Source organism: Oenanthe melanoleuca, chromosome 5 (assembly GCF_029582105.1).
Source record: "Oenanthe melanoleuca isolate GR-GAL-2019-014 chromosome 5, OMel1.0, whole genome shotgun sequence".
NCBI lineage: Eukaryota > Metazoa > Chordata > Aves > Passeriformes > Muscicapidae > Oenanthe > Oenanthe melanoleuca.
The window spans coordinates 54,248,841-54,274,762 of NC_079339.1; the positions used below are offsets into that span (position 1 = coordinate 54,248,841).

General features: G+C 45.4%; 1 protein-coding gene and 1 long non-coding RNA gene across 4 annotated transcripts in view; one reads left to right on the top strand and one right to left on the bottom strand.

Annotated features, from left to right (window-relative positions):
• The window catches only part of SYNE2 (spectrin repeat containing nuclear envelope protein 2), a 171,932-nt gene extending 150,866 nt beyond the window's left edge, over positions 1–21,066 (bottom strand). For 2 of the 3 annotated variants that reach the window (XM_056491991.1, XM_056491989.1), the window contains exons 1-2: positions 20,394–20,550; positions 2,919–3,042 (exon numbers count right to left, since the gene is read on the bottom strand). In XM_056491991.1, coding sequence (XP_056347966.1) covers positions 2,919–2,997 — 79 coding nt within the window. In that variant the 5' untranslated portion in view covers positions 2,998–3,042; positions 20,394–20,550. Of the gene's footprint in view, positions 1–2,918; positions 3,043–20,393; positions 20,551–20,663 lie in introns of those variants that run through there. The other variant, XM_056491990.1, reaches the window with a different exon arrangement.
• On the top strand, positions 19,942–21,700 carry LOC130253419 (uncharacterized). Its single transcript, XR_008840558.1, has 2 exons — positions 19,942–20,225; positions 21,474–21,700. It is a non-coding gene; the product is annotated as an uncharacterized LOC130253419 (long non-coding RNA).
• The last annotated feature ends 4,222 nt before the right edge of the window (positions 21,701–25,922 follow it).

Here is a 25,922-nt window from a genome sequence, read left to right on the forward strand (position 1 = left end):
AAAAAGAAAATAAAAGAAGCCTGCCAGCTCCTGACATAACGCAATGTCATAGCAATTTCTATTTTCTTGGCAGGGAGGAAAGAGGTAACTATTATGCTCATCTGGATATCAGCTTGAAAACTGGTAAAGGTTAAAGAGCAATACATAAATCTGAAAAGATCCAATATATAAGGGTTTATATTCTTGCAGCTTTTTACTTCAGTCTCATTATTTTTAGCTTTACCATTTGAAAATGCCTGGAGATGGGGGCATTAGAAAATCTACTGCTCTCATTTCTTTGCCTATTTTCTTCATGTTTTTCAAACTTGAGTCTCCTTTAAGTAATTAGCTGACAAGAAAGATGCACTGAGAACAAAGGTACATTATTACCTATTTTCCAGTGAATTTCTTTATGGCAACTTTTAGGCCAAACACTATTAAGGAAAGTGAATGTTCATCCTTGAACACTCTTCTACCTAAAAATTTACTAACAAGCTTTTTATACTATTAACCAACCAGCCACAAATTAAAAGTAATTCTATAATAATTAGGACTAATAAGTAGTAAGCTCTCCACTAATTATTTTAAGGAGATTGTTCTTTCCCTCTCTTTTCCTTCTTTTTCTTCCCAAAAGTGCTGTCCTTGCAGAAGACTAACTTGTAACTTAAATAAAAGTCAAACATACCTAAAATAACATACCTACAGAAGGAAGGGAAGGAAAAAAAAAATAAAGCTAATGATTTTGTTACATTTTTTAGGCAACAACTTCACAAAGTTATATGACCAAACCAACTGACACATTAAGTTGATCTTGCCCTAATTAACCAGGCTAGACAAATGCTCTATGCCCATGGGATGCCTTTCAGGAATAATGGAAGGTTAGATCACAAAGAATTTAAAAGGACATTAAAATATATCTAGAATACATCCAGACTAGATCTCACTCCTGCTTTTTTCCTTCATGCATGTCTCCTGTTATGCTGGTATTATACAAAGCTGGACATATTCTTTGAGACTATATCCCAGCAATTTGAAAAAGGAGATCCATCTGCAGTCACACAAAGTATAAGCTGCTTTTCTGATAGTTATAAGCAGCTGCTCCTTGAATCTGAAATTTCTCTAACACTTCCCCAGGTGGACCTGAAGATTTAAAGCAATCAATGTTGCTGGCTGCTTCACAAATCTCAAGATTCCTATTAATGGAAAAACCTGTTTCGTTGAGTGACCCTATTCTTCTTATTTGACCTTTGCTACCACAGATCTGTGAGCAGAGCTGCTAATGGTCCCTATATGTCATGTCAGGGAGCATGTCTTTGGTGCTTCCTCACAGCTGTACTGCCATTTGCTTGTTTGACCCTGAGCAGAGGCTGCAGCGCCACATCTCCATACACAAAATGTGTCAGTACCATTTGTTGTGTCTTCAATCATTACAAAAAATGGCTTGTGTCACTTCTAAGGGATGTCTCCAGATGTTTTACAACAGCCAGGCACAGATAGCTTGGGCACAAGATTTGCAGTGTGTTCACTTCAGCATAATGTAAGAGTTCCATTTATTACAGCAAAGAAATACAGTCATTTCAATTTTACTAAGCAGGGCTCCTTCAATGAGATATTGACCAAAAAACTCAATTGTTATTCAACACAAACACCAACCTGACTTTTCAGAAAAAAAGAATTTGAAAGTATAACACTGTCCTAAAAATGGCCTGTAACTTCAAATCTGCCTTCAAGCTAGAGAGTGTTTTCCAAATCTGTTTCACAACAACAGCTATCTCAGCCTTTCTACCCAAGGCTGAGCTTGACTGGCACAACAAATGTGTGTCTGACAAGCTGTGCTTGGTGCAAAAGTCAGACCAGCTCCTGTCTGCTACAAGTTTTTGCTTGCTCTCCTGAAAATGCAATACTGAAGCAAAATGGAAGAAAATTCACCATTGAAGACACTTGGCTTTAGACTGCTATTAACACTCACTCGTCCAAACACATGGCTCCAACGACAGCATTAGTGCAAATATGGATCACAGAAGTGACTTGGCAGAATATTCTTTTGAACCATCTGTTTTTAACATATTTGCTCTCAACCAAGCACCATAGAAACTATTGCAAGGGAGTTAAAAGGAAACAGCTCTGTGGAAACAGGAGTTAGCCCATCCGTTCTAGGAAAACCAAGCTTTTCAGCAGGGCTAGTCTTGCTGCCTGGACTAGCCTCCTTGATAGCTTCCATGAATATGTTCACAGCAAAGTCAACCTCCACAGGAAATTCTTATAGAAGGAAATTCAACATGTCAATAAGGAAAACCCATTAGTTCTGAGAGGCCAGGTCAGATGCACTCATCATTTAACTGTCCAGGTAGATGCCATTAAACTGAAATAATTACAAATCACTACTGAGTGCTTCCTTAACCAGTTATAACACAAGACAAGTAAGAACCAAAGACTTGACCCACAAAAAACTTGTTTAGAAGCCACAAAAATTATGGCCACTTGCAGGGGATACAGTAGTTAAAAACAGAAAAACAAATAAAATAAAAATAGTAGTGTAGTCAATAGCTTAAGATAGCTCAATGCAACCCCCTAATTGTCAGCAAACTGAAAACAAGGAAACTAAAGAACTGGCTTGTTTTCATGCTGGTGGTTCCTTTCCAAACAGTTTACAGCAACATGTATTCTGAGTAACAAAGCATAAGAACCAGTGAGCACATCAGCACCAAAAAAGGCAACTGAACTGAAAATATCACGAGAAAGTACTACAAGAGCTTATCTGTCATTTTCTTGCTGAAGCCTCTCATGAAACACAAACATCTGCAAGCCACAAACATGAACTACACTCACCATAACCCTAGTTTAAACAGGTTTCTCAGAATTCCCTTCAACTGTACACACAGCCACAGATTTTTGCCAAAATCTAAATTAAAAAGGCACAGAAAACTTCAGTGACTTACCTTGCAGCGTTAGATGGAGATCATCTATTTCAGAGGAAGCCTGCTCCTCTGTTGATGCAGATGACTGCTGTGATGCCATATTGAATTCTATGAAGATTCTTTAATCAATTTCCAAACTGAAATGCTATTAAAAAAAAAAAAAAAAAAATGAAAATCAGTACAGGTTTATGTAAAAATTGATGATGCTCAATGGTGATGTGACAGCAAGATACACATTTTGTTTTGCATTTTCTTTCCTTCCTTGGTCAGCTGTTTCTCAGTTTATACAGAATAAAGCAACTGTTCCTACTGCAGGAACCCAAGCTTTCGTCCTTTGACTCTTTTCTAACAGTGGCCAGCAGCACTCCACAATACAAACCAGGAACCCAGTGGGTCTTGCCATGAAAATAAAAGCACCAGGATTAGGAAAATTCAAACACCATTGCTTTCTTTGAGAAAGCCAAGGTGACAAAAGCTCACAGTGGATTCTGCAGACTGGTAGCTGCCAAACCTCATTTTTTTAAATTCTTATACCTTTCAGTTCTCCCTTCCTGCCTGGATAATTGTTACAGAACAGAAACAATTCCAGCAGAATCTGCAAAGATTAAGATGAAATGAAAAAGCAGTAGTTATCATGTGAGAATCAACATAACTATTGTCTCTGGCATCTTTGTTACTCCTCAACCCCCACTGAGGAGTTTCTTTTTCTAACTCCTCCATTTTCCTCTCCCTGGATACCTCCCCTATCTCTAATGAAACTTTAGAAAACTATATGCTCTGTCTTCCTTAAAAAAACTGTAAGTGCTCTTCATTCTGCAGTATTGTTCAATTTGCCATTGTAGGAAGAACTGGATTCTTAAGATAGAGACTTATTTCTATCAAGAACCCAGAAGTTAAACAAATTCAAAATGAAATTAAGCTGGAAATTAAATAAGGGCTCACTCTTAAATAAGCTTAGTTACCTGCACAACTGTAACCTTTTCACCACAAGCACAAGGATTTCCACACCATATATTAACAACTCATCCACCAAGTATATGTCAAAATAAAGGGTGTGAATAGATGAGTCAGGAAATACAACATTAAGGAATGCCAGAGAAATTCTTACATCCATTCCCTTGTGCCCATGAATCATGAGGCAGCCTTTGTTTACTCCACTCTATACTATTTTTCCTCACTCTCTGTCTCCTCCACCGAGCAGAAAGGAGAACATGCATTCCACAAGGATCTCTTCAATATTTCATTTTCTTCACCCTGAACAATGTGTGTGTGCTTTATCCAAGAGCTGCTCTGATGACAGGATTATTGAGTCCCTCACAAGATTTTCTATGGCACTCACCAGCCTGGCATGTGAACACTTCACAGACATCAATCAACTCACATTTACAGCACCTATGTGAGACCAGGGCTTATTGCCCACATTTAGAATCACAGCATGCTTTGGGCTGAAGGGACCATCAGTCCAACACCTCTGCCATGGAACATCACTTGATGGCAAGCAAAAGCCAGACAGAGAAACAAGGCAAAAAAAAGCCTCTGGATTTCCAGAGGAATAGATATTAGCTCATAAGGCTGAAGCACTGATTCCAACTCTTGCAGTGACCATACAGCAGTTCTGCAAGTCACCAACAACTAAGAGCTGCAGCTCAAGGCACCAGATCTGAGCAAGGGGAGTTCCAGTTTTATTACCTGGGGCAGGTAAGTTCTAGCTGGGGCAGGTAAAGGTCAGACCTATCAGGATAATCAAAAAAACCCATTTTTTACAAGAGTTTGGCTTGCTTAGCAAGCAAAAATAGGAGGAAAATTATTAATTTGATCTTTGGCTCGCACAAGAACATGATGATATAAACAAACCAAGCCTTGAGGTTAGAATGGAAATCATAAAGTATCTAAATTAGCCAAGAAAGCCACCAAAATGCTGGGCAGCACAAACAAGAGCATCACCAGCAGATGGAGAAGTCACTACCCCACTCTGCTCAGCACTTGTCAGACACTTGGAATACTGGGTGCAGTGTGGGACCATGCTGTAGAAAATATCACGTGGACAGGCTGGAGAGAGAAGAGCACAAAGATGACTAGAGAAATTTCCCTTGTGTGGGGAAATGGCTGAGAAAACTGGGTTTGCTGAGCCTTGAGAAAAGAAGGCTAAAGGGAGACCTTATTACCATGTTCCAGTATTTGAAGGGTGCCCACAGAGAGGATGGAAACTCCCTTTTTACAAGGAGTCACGTGGAAAACACAAAGGGTAGTGGGTACAAGTTACTGCTAGGGAGATTTTGATTAAAGACAAGAGGAAAATTTTTCATAGAACAATCACTCATTGGATTAATCTCCCCAGGGAAGTGGTGGATTCCACAACATTGGCACTGTTATGATTTCACAGGGCAGGATGCTGTGCCATCTTGTCTGGACCATGCTTTTAGCACAAAATATTGGACAAGATGGTCCTTGAGGTCCCTTCCACCTGGAATACTAATAAATACTGGGCTCTTACAGGAACTGAGGATGGGCAATGGCTGAGCAGGAATCCAGTGCTCACAGCTATGCTGCCCATGCCCAAGGCAGGGCAATCTTTCCTGGGAAACTCCCTTCTTTTTTCTCTCAAGATTAAGCAATACAAACCCAAAGTCTGAAAATGCAAAATGTCAGGTGGCCTTAATATTTTTTTGGGTATGACTAAGTCTTGAATTTTGTTTTTCGATCACACCTTGAAGATGATGACAGATGGCCCAAGTGGGAACTATGTTAGCAAACTCCCAGACAGTGGAAACTTACAGATCTGTTCAACTTCAAAGCATCCACACTGGAGATGATGACATGGGCAGAGCCAGTGTATGTTCAACTAACTTGCATGATGCTAGAGTCACTGGGACCCCAGTCCAGAGAAAGGGAGCAGCATTTGGCATTAAAATTCCATTATAATAACAGGAAAGTATGCAAGAGTCATGAACTACTGTGATGGACATTTCATAAACAACACAAAATATATTTTTAACCTTTCTGTGACTGTTCCTCTTCTGTCCCCAACCCTTGCCAGCTACAGCAACAACACAGCACAGTGTCTCCTTTTATGTGCTTGCACTGCACTTCATGTGATGGGACCCCAATCTCAGTTCAGATCTCTAACCAGTAAAGTAGTTGAACCTAATAAAGCTTCTAGGATTTCAAAGCAGAAAATATATTAAGATCTAAAGCAGGAATAAGCTTTAATTGTTACTTAATTTATTAATTAACTAACTTAAATTACAGCACATGATCATAGAACACATATATGTAAAAAAAAAAAGAGCATACGCTTTTCTTTAAAGTCAAATTATGGCCTCCTTTTCAAAAGGATGGGAAATTTTAATTTTTTTTCTTTAAACACAGACATCCACTCAACAAATTCACACTGCAGGTTATGAAGACACACAGCTAATACCAGGTAAATTTATGCTTTAGCTTTCATGTCCCTCAAACCCTCAATTCACCATCCAACACAGCAGATGCATTTTGCCCTGCCTCAACAGAAGACTCCACAGCTGCTTTGAAGGGGAGACACAAACACAGTCTTGGAGGACACACCTGCAAGGATTAGTCTTCTTTAAAAGGTACAAGGTACAAATCATCTAAGAAGGGATTACACAGGGACAATATGCCCGCTTTGTCCTCCTCCCTGCCCCAAATTTCATTCAAATACAGCATTATCAACTGTAACTATATCATTACAGCCTCTTAAGAGTCTAAAACAATCAAGCTCTGAAGAGTCTAAAACCACCAACCAGCAATGGTTTTCATTGGCAGGAGGAAGGATCATCTTTTTTACTTCATATTTAAGTCAGTTATTTTGTTTCATAACAACTCAATGAACTGCAGAGCTAAACCAATCCCTTCTCCTCCAAGAAATGCTGGACAACTAATAAATAAATACCCACAGTGCTGAAAATAAATCAAATGCTTTCAAACCACACTTTGTCAGTGGAGATAAAAACAAAGGTGAGGGGAATGACCTTGTGTTTCCCTCTCTCTGGAGAGTCTAGAATTAATGTAGGAAAGCATTAACTCTTTACACCTTGGGATAGCCTGTGAAGTGTCAGAGGCAGTGCCAGGAACACTTGGATCTTACCTCCAATGGATTAATGTCCTGTGGATTAATTTATGTGAATTACACCAGAGCTGTTGTGCAGGCCCATCTATTTTACAACACAGGCTAAAAGTCTTACAAGAAAGGTGCCATTTGCAATGTCCTCCTGGAGAAGAAAGCTTTCCATGGTGCTCTCCAAAGGGGCTAATTCTTGGCCACCTGGGCTCAATCTGCACCTCAAATGGTTAAATCACCAACAAAAGCTTTTCCTGTGATGACACACAACACTAACAAACCTAACACTCAAACCTTTCTTCCCATACCTCTCCAGCAATTTCCACAATGGGCACCTAAAAACACTGGTGGGAATTTTATCAGCACAGCTGTATCACATCCATTCTACTGTAATTTCCCTTCTTCTACCAAACTCAGCTGACATTAGCCAGCAGATTGTAGAAAATCCTGGGCATTAACATACACACACAGGCACACTGAAAAGAAAGAAACCTAAGAGCAAGAAGCACATTGCAAATCTCAAGGAACTAACCTGAAAATAATCATATCCAGGCTTTGCATTCCATTATCATAAGAACAGACAACGCTGGTTTAAATACCTTGTCTCCAGTGAGGCTTAAGTCCTAATGAGACCTAAGAGATGCTCTTCTTAAGCAGGGTCTTTATAAGGACATTCTTGTCTCAGAAGAAAGGGTGAAAAAAGTTTCAGATGGATTTAGAGGATTCATTAGAAAGGATTTCACAGCCTTAACATTAGTTCAGATCATGGTGGTTTGCAAACCTTGGCTTTCAGCTGTTCCAAGTACTGCAGATGGTAAGATTCCATCACATGGAAAACCCAGAAGTTACACAGCACACTCCTTAGGGTTAAACCACTGCCACCTTCAAAAACCAATGCCTCCAAAAAACTACAGCTAAAACAGGATTCCATCAATTAATTTAAAGCTACCTCTACAAAGCAGGTATGCACAGTATTTGGGAAGCAAGGCAAATTAGTTGCTGTGATTTCCACACTGTCCCAGCTAAGAGCCCTTTTAGCCCCAAGTTCACAGATAACTTGTGCATGTCCCTGCACAGATGTACCCTCAAGGCCCTCCCCAGGAGCCAATATTGAAAAATCATAAGCCATGAAATTAGCTCAGTTTTGCATTCCTTAAAGCTGAAAGCAGCAGACACCTTGCAAACAGGCCCAGCTAGAGGTAGCTGAAAATTATAACCCCTGTTAGTAAATCCCTGCTTCATTGGTTTTGCCTTTGGAGATCCATGCCCCATACTTTCCCAATTATGTTGGCTACATGCTTTCCACTGGTGTTGCAATAGGAACTGCAGACATCTTTCCATGGCATCTCCAACCGCTTGTTTTTACTTTTCCTCCTTTGAAGTGCCACTGATTATTTATGACCCACTCAGGGACTCAAAGACCTGCCCTCCATAGAGGCCTCTCCATGTAAACTGAAGTCTGTTCCTAGCAACAGATTATTATTACTCATGCACTGAGCCAAGCCAACATCATGAACAGAAACGGCAGATTTTTATCTTTGGTGAACCAATCCAAAGGAAGTGGAGCTCCACAGTGCTGACCAACTGAAGATCCTTTCCTTTTTGGCTGTTAACAAAGATCTCTGTTTATTTTAGATTCAGAAAGGAGCAGCAACAATTGGAGGTGCGAGTCCTGAGCCTTGCAAAGTGCTATTGAGCCACCTTTTCTGTAAGTTTGATGGCCTCCCTAAAGGCAAATTGCTGGCATCCAAATCATGACCCCATGACCTAAATAACTACCACAGGAAACTCCACACCAAGTTGGTTTGGTTTTCACTCTTTTGTAATATTTTCTTTTTCCATCACTTCTGTACTCACACCTCTAAAGCCTGAGTAATTCATACAGCACTTCAGTCTGTTGGTCCTGCTTTCTCCTCAAGACTTCACTTACAATGGCTTCACCATGTTTTCACTCAGTGGTAGGGAGAAAAGTCTGTTTAAAGGATGCATTTTCTATCATCTTTGCATTTAAACACTTTTAAAAAAACAAATCCTACTCCAAACTGAAGTTCATCCCTTCCACTTTTAAAGCACTTGCCAACATCGCTCTTCTGGGCCATCTCAGATTGTATCACGCTCCCAGCTGGAATGTGATCACACAGAAAACATGCTGATCCCCTCCTCCCTTCAAAGCCAGATCCTCAGGAGGCAAAAATCAGGCCAGCATCATTGACAGATCTACCTTGACTTCCCCTCTTGAGGAACCGACAACTTCCCTATATCTGGCAGAAAAAATACTATTTGTTATCATCCACTATGCAATAATAACATATTCTCTGTGCTTCCCTGGAGGAAGAAAAGTGCTTCCATTAGGTTTCCATCCCTTTGAAGGTGATACAGAAAAGAGGCTACAGCCTCCTGATCCTACTTAATACCCAACAGCAGTCAGGTGGGTATGAGCCAGTCTTTTAATAAGTGGTATTAGTGCATGTAGCATTTGAGACTGCACTGCCTGGGATGAAGTTGAAATAAGCCTGGATTTGGGTACTCCTATGCTATCAGTAGCTGGAGATGAAGGAATTGAAAAGAGAAAAGCCTGGAAAAGAATGAACAACTCTGCTCAGGCAGAACCAAGCCAAGAGAGCATTAGATAGATCTGCAAGACACCAAGCCAGAGAACAGATGATCTTCAGGAGGTTCTTAGCTGGACATGAAGTGCACCCCACTGCCACAGGAATGATCTTGTCTCAATGTCACCTGATGCTCTGGAACAACAAGTAAGGACTCTTCCAAAGAAAAAGAGCTACAAGACCAAGGCAGTTCCTATAAGTTTATTTATGAAAAGCAGCAGCAGTACATTTTTGTTATCCAGGGACTTCCCAGTGATCTATTTATAGTTTTTGAAAACCAGCCAGGAGAAGCATATGAGTATACAAAAGCCACACCATTTTTAAGGCCAGCAAATGTTGCTGGTTTGTCTTTGATTTACACACCACTAACACTTCCTGTTACAGAAGCACAATGGATCTTCTCATTGTGTTAATCAATTTTAAAACACTGTTAGCTAAGTGTCTTTCTTGACCTTTTCTCTTTCTGGGGGGGTGGTAATATATCAGTCATCCTGGTACAATTACACAGTTTGAAAACTGCACTAACTCCATGCTGATGTTAACACACACAGAGAAATGCTTTTATTAACAGAGCTAAGCCTTGTTCACACAGTCACAAAGGTTGACCCATGGAGGTGCACGATGCAATTACTTGCCCTCAGAATAAGAGCCTATCTCACATTTATCTGTTCCCAAGTGGGAAGGCAGTGCCAAAGCACATTGAATAAAATTGCAGAAACAATTCAGTTTTCCACCAGTTTCCAAGATTTTCCATATTGTTAATAAACACAAGAACTGCTCAGGACTTAAAATCACAGCTGTTAAGGGTAAAAAAAGGGGATTGTTAAATGCCTGAAGGCTCAGGAGGCTGATTACACCTCCATCACCCCAGGGTCCAGTGCTGGGCAGGAAGCCAAAAACGCCATGGTGACTTTGTGTCTCCACCAACATCCAGGGCTTGGGTGACAAACCCATCTCCAACACACAAAGCACAGCTCAGCCCAAAACCACCTGTGCAATGCCCAGAAGCCTCCAGTTATGCCCAAAAGCCATGTCATCTGCTGCTGTGAGGCCGGAATGAAAGAGCTTTTCCAGAGCAGGGGTTGCTCTCACACTCCCCCACTGCCAGAGCAGCCCCAAGGCCACTTCCCACAGATAACCGGGCTGCAGGGAGGAGTTATCACAAAAACAACAAGGGAAACACGGGCTGGCTCCAGACCCACGCTGCACCTGGGAATTGCACACGAGCACAACCTCCTCCTACGTGCTGGGTTAACTAGGAAAGCAGGCAGCAAAACAATCACTGTCACTGCACTCCTACGAGCCTTTCTCCCTTTTCCCACGACACACAGCCCTACCTGGCCACCTGCCCTGGCTAGCTGGGCTCAGGCTCAGGCTGTAGCCACACTGTGCCTGCAGTAGCCACGCTGTGCCTGGCCTGTGTGGAAGGGAAAGGGCACAGCGTGGGCAGCAGTGCCGGCGCCACAGGGTGCAGACAGACAGACAGACCTCTGACCTTTGGCTGAGCAGGGCTGTGTGCTGTGTCCACCACAGCCCCTCCTCGGCTGCCTGGCCCCGGGTCACACTGTCACACTGTCCAGCAGCAGCCAAGGGACAGGAACAGCCTGCAAGCAGAGAGAGTTCCCGCTCCCGTGGCTGATCGGAACAAACCGGACCACACTGCCCACGCCAACCAAGCGAGAAGCATTGAGACAAGTTGTTCTTGTGATAGCATTTCTTTCCCTCCCTTGGACTGCATTTTAATACAGACTCACACGCACACTTTACATGGTAAAAGTATTTAAAATAGCAATATATAACAACTACACCTGCCTGGCATTAATGGCATGGTATTAATGAAAAACAGGCTCCTAGTAATATTCTGCCTTTGAAGGAATACAAAAGTTTCCTTCCCCTTGCCTTCCAAATTCCCTTTTTCCCCAAATAAAGGAAACACATTATTCTGTTGAACAAAGCTCTCCCAAACAATAATAGGCCTGGAGTTTTTAAATTAAATCATAACACTGTTCAGAAAGACCTTCATGAAGAGCAGTAATCTGCTCTTTCAGGAAGTTAGGAAAAGAGAAAGCCACTAGAGAATAGTGGCAATCTGAACGCAGGAGTTTCCACTAAAGCAGGGACTTGTTCTGACTGAGCAGAATCCCTGGAAGCAGCAGAGCAATGTTTGCTCAACAGACCTGGCAGACAGAGCCATTGACAGTGCTGGGAAAGGGGAGGAAAGTGAGCTGCACCGTGGATTTGGGAGCCAAAAGAGAAAGGGCATGTCTCAAGCTAAACCTATCTGCCTTGGCAGTATTCCTGCAAGGATCACAAAGTTGTTGTGACCACTAAATATAGCAAAGAAAAGGAATCTACTGCAAGTAGCTCTCTCTCAGTGCTCACTGTTTTACGCGGGCAGAAGGAAAACACAAAAGAGAGATTTGTCAAGCAAATGGCAAACGGAGCTTGCCAAATTTGAAGGGCAAATTACAATTTAAATGATAGGTCCTAGCCTGGCAGCTGTGAATTCATCAGCTTCTCTCTCAAGCATGTCCAATCAAGGCTACTATGCCTCCCCAGCACACCTCTCCTCTGACTTGGAGGGGCTGCCTCTCCAAACAACGAGTTCTTCATGTCCCTATAATTCTTCCAGCAGAAAATTCCCTTCAAAGCACTAGTTCAGGGTCTTGTTTGTTTGTTTTATGCCTTCTGTCCCACGTACTTCAAGGTCTGTGGGCAGAGCAGCCTTTCTACAAGCACAGCCTGCACACTCATATGCCTGTGCTGGTTCTGCACATACAAAAGGGGCCCCTCAACGGTGGCGTATCCCATACTGACAGTGCAGGACCTTCTCCACTAAGAAAAACACTTTCCTTTATCCCTTAAGACAAATCAAGTATATTTGTCTTTGCTTTTAAAGAATTAGTTGCTTTAGGTGAAAGAAAAAACCCCACAAGCCTAAATCTCTAATTTATAGCATTGTTTCAAACTTGTAGAGTAACTTTTTGCATGTGGTGAAAACCTGGCTGAACACTGTTATTCTTGCCAGGGCTGATGCCAGAGAAGACCGAACAGCCAGAGGGCTCACAGAGAAAGAACTTGGTGTTGCACAGTAAACTGCTAGAATAAACTGTTTCAGCTATACAAAATAAAAAAATAAAATATAGGTGCAACTGCAAAGCCAAGTACTCCAAATTAGAAAAAGCCCAGATTAAAGAATTCCTTACTTATATCATGCATTCCACTCCTGCACACTCAGGGTGACAACAGTCTTCCCATCCAAGTCTGCTTTCCAGGCTGCTTTCTTTGAGAATCAGGATTTCCTACAGCGCAGACAAACCAGGACAGATGCCCGTGAGCCCCGTGCATCCCCCTCGCTGAAAGGCACCAGCATTACTGACACAAAAGCTACTTGCAGACAAGTCCAGTCAAGCACCAGAGGCTGTGTTGTGTAAGCAGAGCTGCTGCACCATCCTGTCCCGGGCCAGGCAGCACAGCCAGGGCCAAGCAGGTGAGGTAAGACATGAGCCAACCCCAGCCTGAGCCAACTCCAGCCCACCGAGGCTGTCTCTGCACAGCTTTTAGGGACACACCTCTCATCCAGAATGAAACCCCAGCAGGGAGATGGCGTGTGATCACCAACACAAGCCCTTGGAACAGGATATGCTTCAATTTCCTCACAATCCATACACTGCCTTTCAGTACAGTGAACTCCTGAACTGGCTTCTTGCAGAATTTTTGCGAGAAGAAACACGTTCAGAGTCACCTCTGAGCTTTGCAAAGGTGATGCCTTCACTCCCCAGCATTATCTGTAAAGCCATTCCCAGGTTACCTACAGCACCAGGAAAGCACAATTGTTCTGGAGAAACACTGTTCACCCTAAATTGCACAGATACCACTTCCACTCCCTTAGGAACTCCTGAGACCTGGACATGTAATTAGGAAGAAAATCCAGACTTTTCACTTCTTCAAAACGAAACCAGTTCTGCTCTTGATTCCCTCTTACAATAACAAGCTCTGCTTTCTCCATCCCAGGGGTATTTCGTCACCAACATTCCACCCAGTTTTGCATAAGAAACAACACTGCAAACAGTTTACCATACACTCTCTTTCTTTTTTAAAAAAAAAAACAAACCCACCAAACAATCCTAAACCTGTCATACTGCTAACTGTGAAACCACTTGTTACAGTCTGAGCAGTTGAAGAAGCAGGATGACAATGCCAGGAAATACCTGGAATTGATCTTCAAAGTTTATTTTTGGTGGCTGGCTTTTCTCCCAGCTCTTATTTAAAAATTTGCTCTTTCCCTTCTCTCCCCAGTTGTTCTCTCTGGGGTCAAATTGCAATCTGTTTCACCTCCTGGAGCTCACCCACAGACCCCCTAAGAAGAACTTCAGGAATCAAATTCTGGCTCAGACAACATGTTCTTTCTATTTCACGGCTGTTATATCCTTTCTCATGTATCAAGAAATATAGAATAGTCTGGTATTCGTCTAGAATCAGACATGCACACGACCCATTTAACACTCAGTACCTGCCTGTGCTTCATATCTCTGCCACACAAGCAAATTTCTTCAGCAAAGTCTCTCCCTCGGCATTTAGCTCATTTAGCAAAAGAAGTCTTTCTACTGTGAACTAGTTCTCCACACAGGAGGAATTTTATCCTTAGCCTACCTGGTTTACCAGCACAGATAAGCTTTTGCTACAAGAGCTGATGATTTATTTTCCAGACTGCTAAATAACAATGGTGGCAGCAACATCTCAGAGGTGACCAGGGCATGGCTCCCTGAGGTTTGCATTTAGATATATCTATTGCATGCTGTGGATGTGTGTGTTTAAAGAATTTCCACACATCACCCAACCACCAGGGAATAGCCACACCTGCTGTCCTGGGCCACAAGACTGAAGTGTTGCACATTTACAGCCAAGCTTTAGGTGCTTGTGACAGAGCACACACACAGTCACCCACAGCAGCCTGGTGGGTGCACAGTACCACAGCATTGTGCCTGAACTATGGGTTTTTGTGAGAGGAAAGGACAGGGGAAGGAGGGTGAGCTATGTAATTTTGCACAAGGTTTCCAGCTACATGAAGTGAGTACCTACAGGGTGCTGTTCACCAGTGACAGCAGTGCCAGCCTGACCCCAGGAGTGCAGCAGACTGCAAGGCAGCTGCCAGAGCTGGGGCAGGGAAGGAGCACAGCCTGGGAGCCCACAGTGTCCTCACTGCTGCCACCTCTGCCACCAACCTGATGTGCGACCTTGAAAGCGCCACTCTGCAAATCCCCTGCGGCCTCTTATTTACAGCAGATTGTCCAGCCCGAGGCTTGTCCGAGTCCAGGGACTGACCAGGCTGGATTCAAACTGGATGCTGCTGTCTGCTCCCCAGGCTCAGGTACAGCCAAATGCCTTACACTGCACAACCAGCACCGAGTCTGGTGGAAATGAGGACACTCAGACCCTCCTAGACGCTCTCCTGGGACGTGAGGCACTTTGGCCGAGATTCAGCTCTCCTGACACTGAGCAGCCACAGCAGCAGTACCTCTGTAAGTGCTCATTGTTTGAGCTCAGCAGAAACAATGGAGAGGAACAGGCACTTTTAGGGCAGTTTGTCCAATGTATTTTTAGATGCCCAACTCAAGCGTAGATGAATCATGGCTCAAAAGCGTGTGCTCCTCTCCAGTGACTATGAAAGGAGTCTGGAGAACTGTCTCTGGTGCAAATAGCTATGTTATACAGTTTGGCAAGATGAACTGGCATATATTTAATATGGGGGAAAGGAAGGAAACAAAGCAGCACCCCATCGGGTTGTGCCGAAGTGAGAACACCCTCCAAGTGCTCTGTGCTTCCCTCCCTCAAAAACACCTTGTAACTAACGATACACGACCCTTGGGTTGGCTTTGCTAGGAGAATTTCATTCAGTTATTAAATTTGAATATTTCACCAAATATTCCTGCAAGTGGAACTGCACATTGCTCACAATTCAAGGGCCTCCAAGAAGCTGGACATGCTTCATGTCAGTCAGCTTTCACTGCTTTCCCTGCATCACTTAGGTGGCTATTAACAACATAAACCCATACAACACAGAGGTCTCTAATGGAAATTGAACAGAACCATTTCTCTAGTGTCTCTAAAACCACTTCATGGATGGATGTACACAAACTGTGTGTCACAGACCAAAGGGTGTCCAGTGTATTCCTTCCCCTCTCTTCTTAACCCTTTTGCTCCACCATTCACTAACTCCTGGTTTTTCTCCTGGAAACCAACAGGCCAGAAGATTCAGAAAGCAGAACTTTTTCCCGCAAACCCCACATTTCTGCCTCCTCCCTACACTTCCACGAAAGTTATTACAAGTGCTTTGTTTTCCATCTTGCTTGTCATTTCCTTTGATACAACTTGCAGCCTAAGTCTTAATGCCCAGATAACTAATGCCATTCTTTTCTCGTCTTCCTCATCCCTGGTCACAAAAGTATTGCTTGCACCAGGGTCAGCAGTTCCTTAAAAACCTCTCAAGCCAATCTGTGCAGCTGCATTGTGCAGGGAGTTATCAGCTGGCTGCAGGAAGGTTAGAAAGCAAACATGCCTCCCTACGAGACCAAAGTTATGCCTGGAGTCAAAGCTCCATCTCATTTCCCTGCCTGTGGGGAGATAACAGTCTATTCTATACCAGCTCTTTCCCTTTCTGTCCCTCTGCTGTGCACACAAGCTGGGCTAAACAGAAGTTTTAGCCCCACTCCCTCTTCTGTCCCTGTCCTGGTCCCTCTTGCATCTCCACAGAAGCAGATTGTTCCATCTCCTGCTGTGAGTACTGTCATTTAGGTGATCTACAGATGTTCTTTTCTTTGTATTCTCACCAATACCAGGAGCTGTGTGTGACCCATGAAGGTGGCAGGAAGCTGGCCAGTATTCAGCAACAGTATTTAGTCTTCCCATCTCCACTCTACAATCCTTTTGCAAAGAAAATTCTCCAAACATGAGGGGTCTCTCCCCTCCCAGCATTATCCCAAGCCAAAATACATTCATCCTTCTCAGAGACTACTTGGTACTGGCACCCTTCATGCTCTGCAGGATGCAAGTTAGTCTAGGAAGGGTAAGGCTTAGTCAAATTCATGTTCTATGGGATAACATACACTGTATTTTATGATTCACAGTCCAGTAGCTATAGGTTCTACTGCAGGTATAAACTCCTGCTCCTCCTACAGGAACTGCAGATTGGCACCAAGAGTGGGGTGAACATTGCCTATCCCTTAAGATGGGTATACCATTCCTGACCAATTCACCCACACCAGCTGAAGTAAGATTCCCTCTGACCCAAGTCAGGTCTTGATCCCTCCTCCAGAGAGCAAAAATAGCAAAATCAGATCAACCTGCTCTGCCAGTGTCTACATTGGCCACCTCTGCCTCAGTTACAGGAGTCCCCCACCCAAACCATCCAGGGATGAAATCCAAGCAAGGAAAGATTAGGTGAGAGGTGTATGAAATGTCACCTTCCCTTTAATCACAGCTTATGGATCCATCCCAAAGTGTTACTCATGCAATGCTCCACACTCCACATTGCGTATAATCCCACTGCCTAATCCAACTGCTTGTTCAAACAGGCACGTTGCTAGGAGTGGGTCCTTGCCATCACTGGGAGCATTCCTTCAAGACCACGTCCTCTCCCACATCTACAAGTACCACAACAGCTAAAAAAAAAACCTGCAGGAAAGGTAGAGCAAGCGTGGTGCACACACAGCTCATCCCTTCAACAGGCCACAGCCCTTGGCCATCCTCTCCCACCCTGCCAGATCCTGTTGGGAAAACACTTCAGTTGCGGTAAGCAACAGATAAGCATCTCTGCACTGACACAGAAAAAGCATCTCAGCTGGTAGACTTTTAAAACCGGTATTTATTGTGCCTCAGGGAAGAAAATAAATTGGCTCAACGGGCTGAAAGGCACAGCCTCACTAGGATGAGCTTGGATTGTCTCTTCGCATCTTTCGGCACAAACCCGGCCATTGAGAGCCCAGATCTAAAACAGAGCTGCAGTTGCTAAGAAAACAGTGCTGCAAACAGATGTCAGGAGATGATTCATGGAGTAAGGGCATATCCCTGTACTACAGATAAACCAAAATGAATGAGGCTCTTTATACCTGATCTCCCAAGCTGGGCTTCTTCATACCCGCTTTGGGACTTTTTCTTTACTTCCTTTCTATATTCAGATGTTGAGGAAACTGAGCAGAGCTGAACTCGCTGTTAATGGAATAATTACTAGTAAAGGGGTTTTACAACGTGCATAATGAACTCAATAAATGGGCTAAACTGTGGCCCATTTTTCCCTGAAAAAATGCAATTTTCCCCCAAAGCATGCAGCAACCTTTCCCAAAAACATATCACGAGGAGTAACGTAAAACCTACAGATAAAAACTGCAAAGGAACAAACAGTAACTGGTTGGTTTTTTTTTCCTTAGTTTCTCTTTCACCATAAAATTTAAAATTAGCAGCTAGGGAGATAAAGCATTTTCAAGCTATTAGATCATTAGCCAGCAATGCATGCTGCTCTTTGAATTACTTCCTTGTGTCTGTGCATAAAATCTTTGCCTGACAAATAAATAAAAAATAGCTGGCACACTACAGGACTGGTCAAGTGCTACTGACACCAACAAAATCCTCAGTTACTTTACTGAACTTTAGTCAGATATAATAGGAGAAATACTAGCTCCTTTCTTAGAATATCCAGAATCACATAACATCCTGAGCTGGAAGGAACCCCCAAGGAGCATCAAAGTACAGTTCCTTTGCCCCTCTTAAAATCTTAGCACTGTATGATATCAGTAGCACTTAAAATAGAGTTTCCTGAGAGCATTTGTAAGGAATTGTTTAAATAAAGGAACTTGAATACATGCTTCTATAGAAAGCTCAGGTAAAAAGGTAATTATTGTTCATTACCATTCATTAGGAAGAAGGGAAGAATGAACATTAATTTATGCACTTCTGAATAGGTGTTTGCACAGCATTGCACATGAGGGGGACCCAAACAAGCATTGCCACTACACATATCAGTACAGGGTGACACATTATTGTGGTCACTGCTGGCGTTTCACCTCTAAACCCCCGCGTCACCCATCCCTCTCTCTTCAACTCATCCCCACTGCCACCTCCTGCTCACTCCACACCATCCCATCCTCTCTTGCTATGACATGCTGCCTTCTGCCTCGGAAATCAATTATTCAGGCTGCCCTGATTTCAGTGAGGTGCCTGTGTGTGCGGATGCTGTTATTGTGAGCAGAGTTAACAGCTGCCACCGTGCTCCTTCTCAGAGCGATAAAGCCACCCCAGAAGTGGCTGAAGACCATGACACAGCTCACCAGGCGCCAGCAGCCACGCATGATCCTTCTGCAGGAATTGCATTTCACACAGAGATGTAAACAGACTTGCCCGCCAAGCTACAGCTCTGCTCACTTGGCCAACAGTCACAATAACGAGCCAGGACCTGCACGTGGCACTTACGTCTTTGTCTGTCTGTCTGTCCTGCAAGGGCAGATCACCCTGTGAGCAGAGACGGAGGAAAACTCAGAACAACAGAGAGAGGGGGAGAGGACAGGCAGGACACAGGGAAAAAGGAAAGCAGAGGCATGAGGAGTACACAGTCACAGATATGACAAAGGCTGCCAGAAACTCTAAAACTTGCTCAAAGTTTTCTTTCTGTAGATTCTGTAACTTGAGGAGGGTGCACCTGCTCTATTTCCTAATGCCTTCAGCAGCTCTCAGGAGAAATAGACAAGAAGAACAATCCAGGTTTTGAGCCCAAGTTTTAGTTTTGGAAGTGAAAGGAGGACAAGGAGCCTTCCCGTAAATCCACAAACACACACACACACAAACACACACAACACCTGACACTAAGTCAGCACAGTTACAGACAGTGAGCCCCACATGCGGCATCCCACGGGCTGGAATAACACAGATCCGTAACAACTGCTCCGAGAGGAAGCAGGCGGCTGCCAGGAGCCTTGGAAAGATGGGAGGGAGGGAGGGAAGGCAGGAGGGAGGCTGGCAGCGAGGCGGGAAAGAGAAAGGAGCCCATGAGCAGCGGGAGCACAGAGCGCGCGAGTCCCGAGCGGGCAGCACCAGAACAGCGCAGGGAGGATGCCGTGCCTCCCGCGGCCCTCCCAGAAAAGCAGTCGCTCCCTTTTCCCGAGAACTTTGCCTGACTAAGTTTGCACCATCAATTTCCAAACACACAGCCCAAGAGATACTGACGCTCCCAGCGGTACCCACGGTCCCCGGGGAAGCGCCGGTCACCTGCCCGCACCCCCTGCGCGCTCCCCCGCTCCGGGACAAGCCGGCTCCGGCCGGAGCTCCTCCGGCAGCGCGGCCCCCGCTCGGGAGGGCAGGGCAGGACGGCGGGGGCGGGAGCTCGCTCCCAGCCCGCTCCCAGCCCGCTCCCGCCGCCGGCCGAGCTCCCCCCGCGCAGCCCGGCGAACTCCCGCCGCTGCCCCGCCGCGGAGCTTTCCCCCTTTCCCGGGTTTCGCAGCGCTGGCAGAGCGGGGGACGCGCTCCGGGAGCGCTGTTCTCCATCCGCGCCCCCCCGCGCAGCGCTGTCCCGCGGGGGGCGCGGGCGGTGCCGAAGGTGCAGCCGGCACCGAGGGAACAAAGGCGGCGGCGGCGGGGAACAAAGAGCGGCAGGTACCGGCGCGGCGGAGGGCGCGGGCAGCGGAGCGGAGCGGCGGCACCGGCGGGCCGGGGCAGGGGCCGGGGCCGGGGCCGGAGCGGGCGGGCAGCGCCGCCGCTCCCGCACAAAGGCACGGCCGGGCCGCAACTTCCCGCGGGCGGGTCCCGGCGGGACAGACTCACCGCGGGCGCAGTCCCGGCATCGGCGGCGGGCGCGGGTGGCGGTGGTGAGGGCGGGAGGGAGGAGGAGGAGGAGGAGGAAGGACGGAGCGGCCGCTCCCCGCCCCGGCCGCTGCCAGCGAACGAGGGCGCTCCCCGCCCGGGGCCGGAGGGCGGCGCGGCCGCGGCCCCTCAGCCCGGCCCGGCCCCGCCTCAGCCCCGGGCCGCCCCCCGCCCGCGGGACACCCCGGCCACGGGAGGGGACAAACCCGGTTCTCTCCTGCCCGTCCTCACCAGCCCGGGCTTTGCCGTGCGGGGTTTCCCCGTGTTTTCCCTCCCGGCGCCGTTCATCCCGCCCCTCGTGAGCAGCCGGGCAGGGCCACGGGCGCTCTGTGTCCATGTGCTTTGCAGTAAGGACTTGTGCTGGAACTGAATGAGCCTGAGTGTTGTAGGAACCGTTTTCTGTTCTGGGAATGTTTGGGGTTACAGGTGATAGACAAAAATAAAATACGTAGTCGCGGATGTGCAGCACCCCCAGATCATATTTAGATCATTGGGGACCTCTCCGGTTTCTGCACAGCCTCCACAGCCTCCCCAAGCTGAGCTCCTCTCAGGCACAGACCCCAAGTATGACCCATCTTCCTCTTTCTTCCAGATTCAGACTTTCCTCAAGTTTAGGGACAGCATCATCTGGCCATGCCCAGCCAGAACTCTGGAAGGCAGATGCGGGTCAGTTGTGTAAACATAAGTTTGGGGTCTTATTTTAGAACTCAGAGGAGAGTTTTTGGAAGAGGAAAAGGAAGGAATTCCTTAGATTTGTCCCATTTCATACTGGATATCTTTTGGCTGTAGATTTCATAAAGTGAGAAGATACAAATATTGGGATTGAGCTTTGCTTTACACATCCAGAGGTCAGCCAGCTATTCAAAAGAAATGTAACTTTCCAAAAGCCACTTCCTGCCAGTATCAATACACTGGGCTTCTCCTCAATCTGTGCTGGTAAAACATCAACCACCTTAAAAGAGGGAAGCGAGTGAGGTCCTGTATTTGAAGGCTACGAAACCAAATGTACCTGCTTACTCAAGGTTCTCTTTATACCCGCAGATCTGCCTAAAGAAATTCTGCAATATTTGGAGCCCTGATGTTCTGCAAGGAAATGTTCTTTTCCAGGCAAAAGTGAATCCTGCACCTTTTTCAGTGTCATTTCAGCTGGAGCCTGACGACACAGGACTTGCAGAAGCAACAATCAAAGCTGGCTACAACTTGACTGCCCTGCCTTGGCAAACACCTGGTTCAATTCATGCTTTGTTGCCATCCTGGCAACAAACCAACCCGTGATGGCTCTTTGTGTACTTTTTTTACTTGTTTTATTGAGGATTAATTAGTGTTTGTATAGTGACACAGCTGTCTGGTGCTCCATGGACACAGCTGAAGGCAAAGGCCTTCAGGCTATGCTGTGGTTTCCTAATTCCTGTGTTATGGCTACTGTAATGCATATCCTCGAAGTGAAACAAACATTTCTGACTGATTTATGACTTTTGACTGCCAGTTTTCAGTCTTGTGCTAGAGGAAGGAGAGAAGGTGCAATATCGAAACCAAACTCCGTCACCTGAGTTATTTCAAGTCCCCTTTTGATCACTTGAGGCTCTTGCACATGCTGTGAAATTCACCAGTAGTAGTCTCATGGAGCCTTGGTCCTTTATGCCTTGGAGAACACCATTCCACATTCTCTCTCCATGTTCCTCTCACTGACTTTACCCTGCCATGAATCACAGGGCTCCTCATCCCAGCATACACAGCACTGCAGGCATGCCAGGCTGTGTCAAACACAGCACAGGTCCCAGCCCAAGGTGCTTGTTTTCACTCAAATTACACATTTCATAACTCGCTTGTAAAGCACTTTGAAGGTATGACACTAAGTGTTGCTAACACTAAATGGTATTGTTGGACAGGCTTAACATGAGCAATTAAATAGTAATTCCATAAAAAAAGGTGCAAGACACAAAGGTAGAATTAAGTCATATGTGCCTACTTTTTATCCAAATCTTCAGGCTGTTGATTACTTAGAATGACACTCTGAAAATAAGCTTTCATCTCTTTTTCCATGCAGCCTTCCAGCTGCTAAGGCCCTGTGCTCTGACTGTAACTGCTTTGGCAGGTATATGGGTGCTGCCAGCAAGGACAGCAAGTGGCTGACACGGATCAGGCTTTGTGAAAGGTGAAGGTCTGGAAGCTGTGTGAGCAGGGCTCTTGCCTGCTGTCTGTGGCTGTCCAAAATGAGCTGTCTGGATGGATGCACAGAGCACTGGGGAAAAGCCCTACAGAGAAGCACTGTCAGGCAGTGATGAGTATAAGTGCAGTGGGGATGAGGAGCCCTCACAATTCCCATGAAATTCCCTCCTGAAAGAGGGTGGGATCAGTTCAGCAGTGATTCTTGCCTCAGGACCTTCACACCATCCAGAATGGCAAAGTCACAGAGCTGAATGTTCTTCTACAAGGCATCCAGGTAGTGATTGTCCCCCTGTGCTGGGTGCTGTTGATGCCACACCTCAGATCCAGGGTTCAGTTTTGGCCCCTCACTGCATGAAAGACATGGAGGGGCTGGAGCGTGTCCAGAGGAGGGCAACAGAGCTGAGGAAGGGTCTGGAACACAAGTCTGATGAGGAACAGCTGAGGAATCTGGGAGTATTTAGTCTGGAGAAAAGGAGACTCGGGACACCTTATCACTCTCTACAACTCCCTGACTGCAGTGTGTATGCAGGTGGGGATCAGGCTCTGCTCCCAGGGAACAAGGAACAGGACGAAAGGAAACAGCTTTGAGTTGCACCAGGGGAAGTTTACATTGGGTACTAGGAAAAAAACTCTGTACTGAAAGGGTTGTGAGGCATTGGAACAGGATGCCCAGGGAAGTGGTGAAATCTCCATCCCTGGAAGTGTTCAAAAGGCCTGTGGATGTGGCACCTGGGGATATGGTTTAGTGGTGAGTGTCCTGGTGCTGTGTTAACAGTTGGATCAATGATCTCAGAAGTCTTTTCCAATCATAGTGGGAAGATTGATCCATAGGTCCCACAGGGATCAACAGCATGAGCTTCATGGTAGGACATTCCTTCTGTAACACAGAATTTGCATGTCTAGATTCCAGCATTGGAGGGAGATCAAATGTCCCCATGTCCCAGCTCCAATCTGGATAAAGTGTTAACTCTGGATGATTGTGATGGCTGTGTAAACTAATTTTGTTTGGATACTCCAAGTTATGTTTGCTCTGCAGTCTGCCAGGACAAACCTTTGGCTTAGTGACCCTCCTCTTTCCTGTGTGCAGCCCCCTGTGCTGTGCTGGCACAGTGTGCGTGCTGGAGCTGGGAACCAGATAAAAGTTAGCCCTGAAGAAAATAATACTTTGTTTTGATCTGGATTACTCCCAGGGTTTGATTGTGGTGTGGACACACAAAGAGGTATGTCAGCACAATGGAAGGGGCAGCAGGATCTTGCACAAGGACAGGAATGTTCAGCAGAAGCTGGGGTTGGGAACAGGGCACCAAGCGAGAAAACAAGGGATCAGCACTCTGCCAGAAACATCAGCCTCTGTGCCCAGCTGCTCTCTGCTCACCCCATCCCTGCAGGAGAGGGAATTGGGAAAGGGGAAGAAAGGGTGAGAGTAGAAACTCACCTTTGGACTTTCCAAAGGACCTTCCACCCTGCTGGTGTAGCAACACCAAGGAAATACAGATGCAGGTTTGCAGGCATCATTTTTGGTGGCAATGATTTGATGGACCAGTCAGGTTATGCTTCCTCTGTTGTGCTGGTGCAGTTCTTTGAGCTGTTGTGTTGTCAAACAGACCAGGAAACTGCTTTAAAAAAGCAGCACCCTCCCCTCCTCAGTTATTTTTACCCTGGCTCAATTCCCAGGCACAATTCACCTTGTCTCCACTGAGGTGCAACTGGAGGAAGAGTGCTGGAGTGGGAAAGTGTAGCCAGAAGCAGACAAACAGGGGTCTGCCTAAACCCACTGCACCTCAAAAAATGCCCGTGGTCCAACACCTTGGGGAGAGTTTCCCTTCAGCAATCATGGCCAGCTTGTTTGTCAGAATGAGAGAGATCAAAAAGAGGAAAGGAAGGTTGAATCCATGCAGGCACGTGCAACATTTGCATACTATTTTCCTCTGGAAAGCATAAAAGAAAATCTGACAGTAATCATGTTAGAAATGCTCCCTGTTCCCCTCCCCTTTAATCTAAGCTCTGTGTATGACACTGTCCCTGGCGTGTAAGACGGCTCCAGCAGATCGCCGGGGCTGCCTCCAACACCCGGCTGTTTCTGCTGAAGTCAGTGGAAACACTTTGATGGTTAAAGGTGACCATGCCTAAATGCTCTGTTAGGTCACCAGCTAATTTTAGGATGAAGGAGCACAGTTCCAAAAGAGACAAATAGGTTAATAACACAGCAAAGTCGCAGCAAATCTGTTGGAAATCTCTTGGAATAGGTCCATGATTAGCAAATCTACACTTCTCAAAGAAGAAATTCTCACCTTTCCTTCAGTTCTCTTTTTCCCTTGATTTTGCCTGTGGATTATGGCTTCTGTGGCTAAAACAGGATGAACTGAAGACTTCTACACTTAGGGATTAGTACCTGAACCTTGTAGCAGCATCCAGGAGCCAGGACCATGCACTTACATCTTTCTATACAGGATTGCATTAGGGAGGTGTTTACTGTCTTCAAGTAAACAGTGCTGGTGTCAACTCCCAAATTTTTCAGAGCAAAGGCACTGGATTCTGCTCATACAGAGGCACATCCTGGGTTGGTGTTCTGGGTACAGGTACCTGCCATCTGAACTCTGCAGGGCTCATTTTGCTCCATTTGTAACACAGGCATTGTATGTGAATAAAGCTTTCCACTCTGTTTTCCCACCTCCCAAAGTGCATCAGTTTCTCAGTTACAGGTGAGGAGGATTTGTTTCACAAAGAAATGTAACTTCAGGTTTTACCCTGAAAACTAAAATTCAAGGGTGGTCATCCCTAACTCTCAATTCTATCTTAGTGGGGTTTTTTTGGGTGACAGGTATTTACTGAGGGTATTTACCTCTGACCTGTCTAAGTCCTGCTTCAGGTACTGAAGTGCCTTTGTGGATCCCACTTGTAACCTTGCATTCCTGATTGGCTTAGTGAGCTTAGCAGGCTGTGTTTTAGGAGTCTGTTGGACTCCTGATAAGATCAGGTCAAGGTTTTACAGATCTTTAGGAGCCCATAAAACCTTGACCCAACCTTATCAGTAAATTCAGGCAAAGTTTTGGATTCAGAATCCCCTTATCTTAAACCCAAGCGTTTATCCACTTTTTAAATTTACATTTTTCAGTCTAACAAAAAATAATACCCCTTCTATCCTTGGAGTCTCACAGCTGCAGCCCTTGTGTTTATAAGAGCACTATAATGAGCCTGCAATCAAGACCAAGCTAGTCTTGTCAGCTTTGCCCTCATGCTTCAAGACTGGCTGATGCCTCCCACACACTCTGTGTCTTCCCAGCAGCTTGGCATCTCAGTTTTGGCTGTATTTCTTAGAAG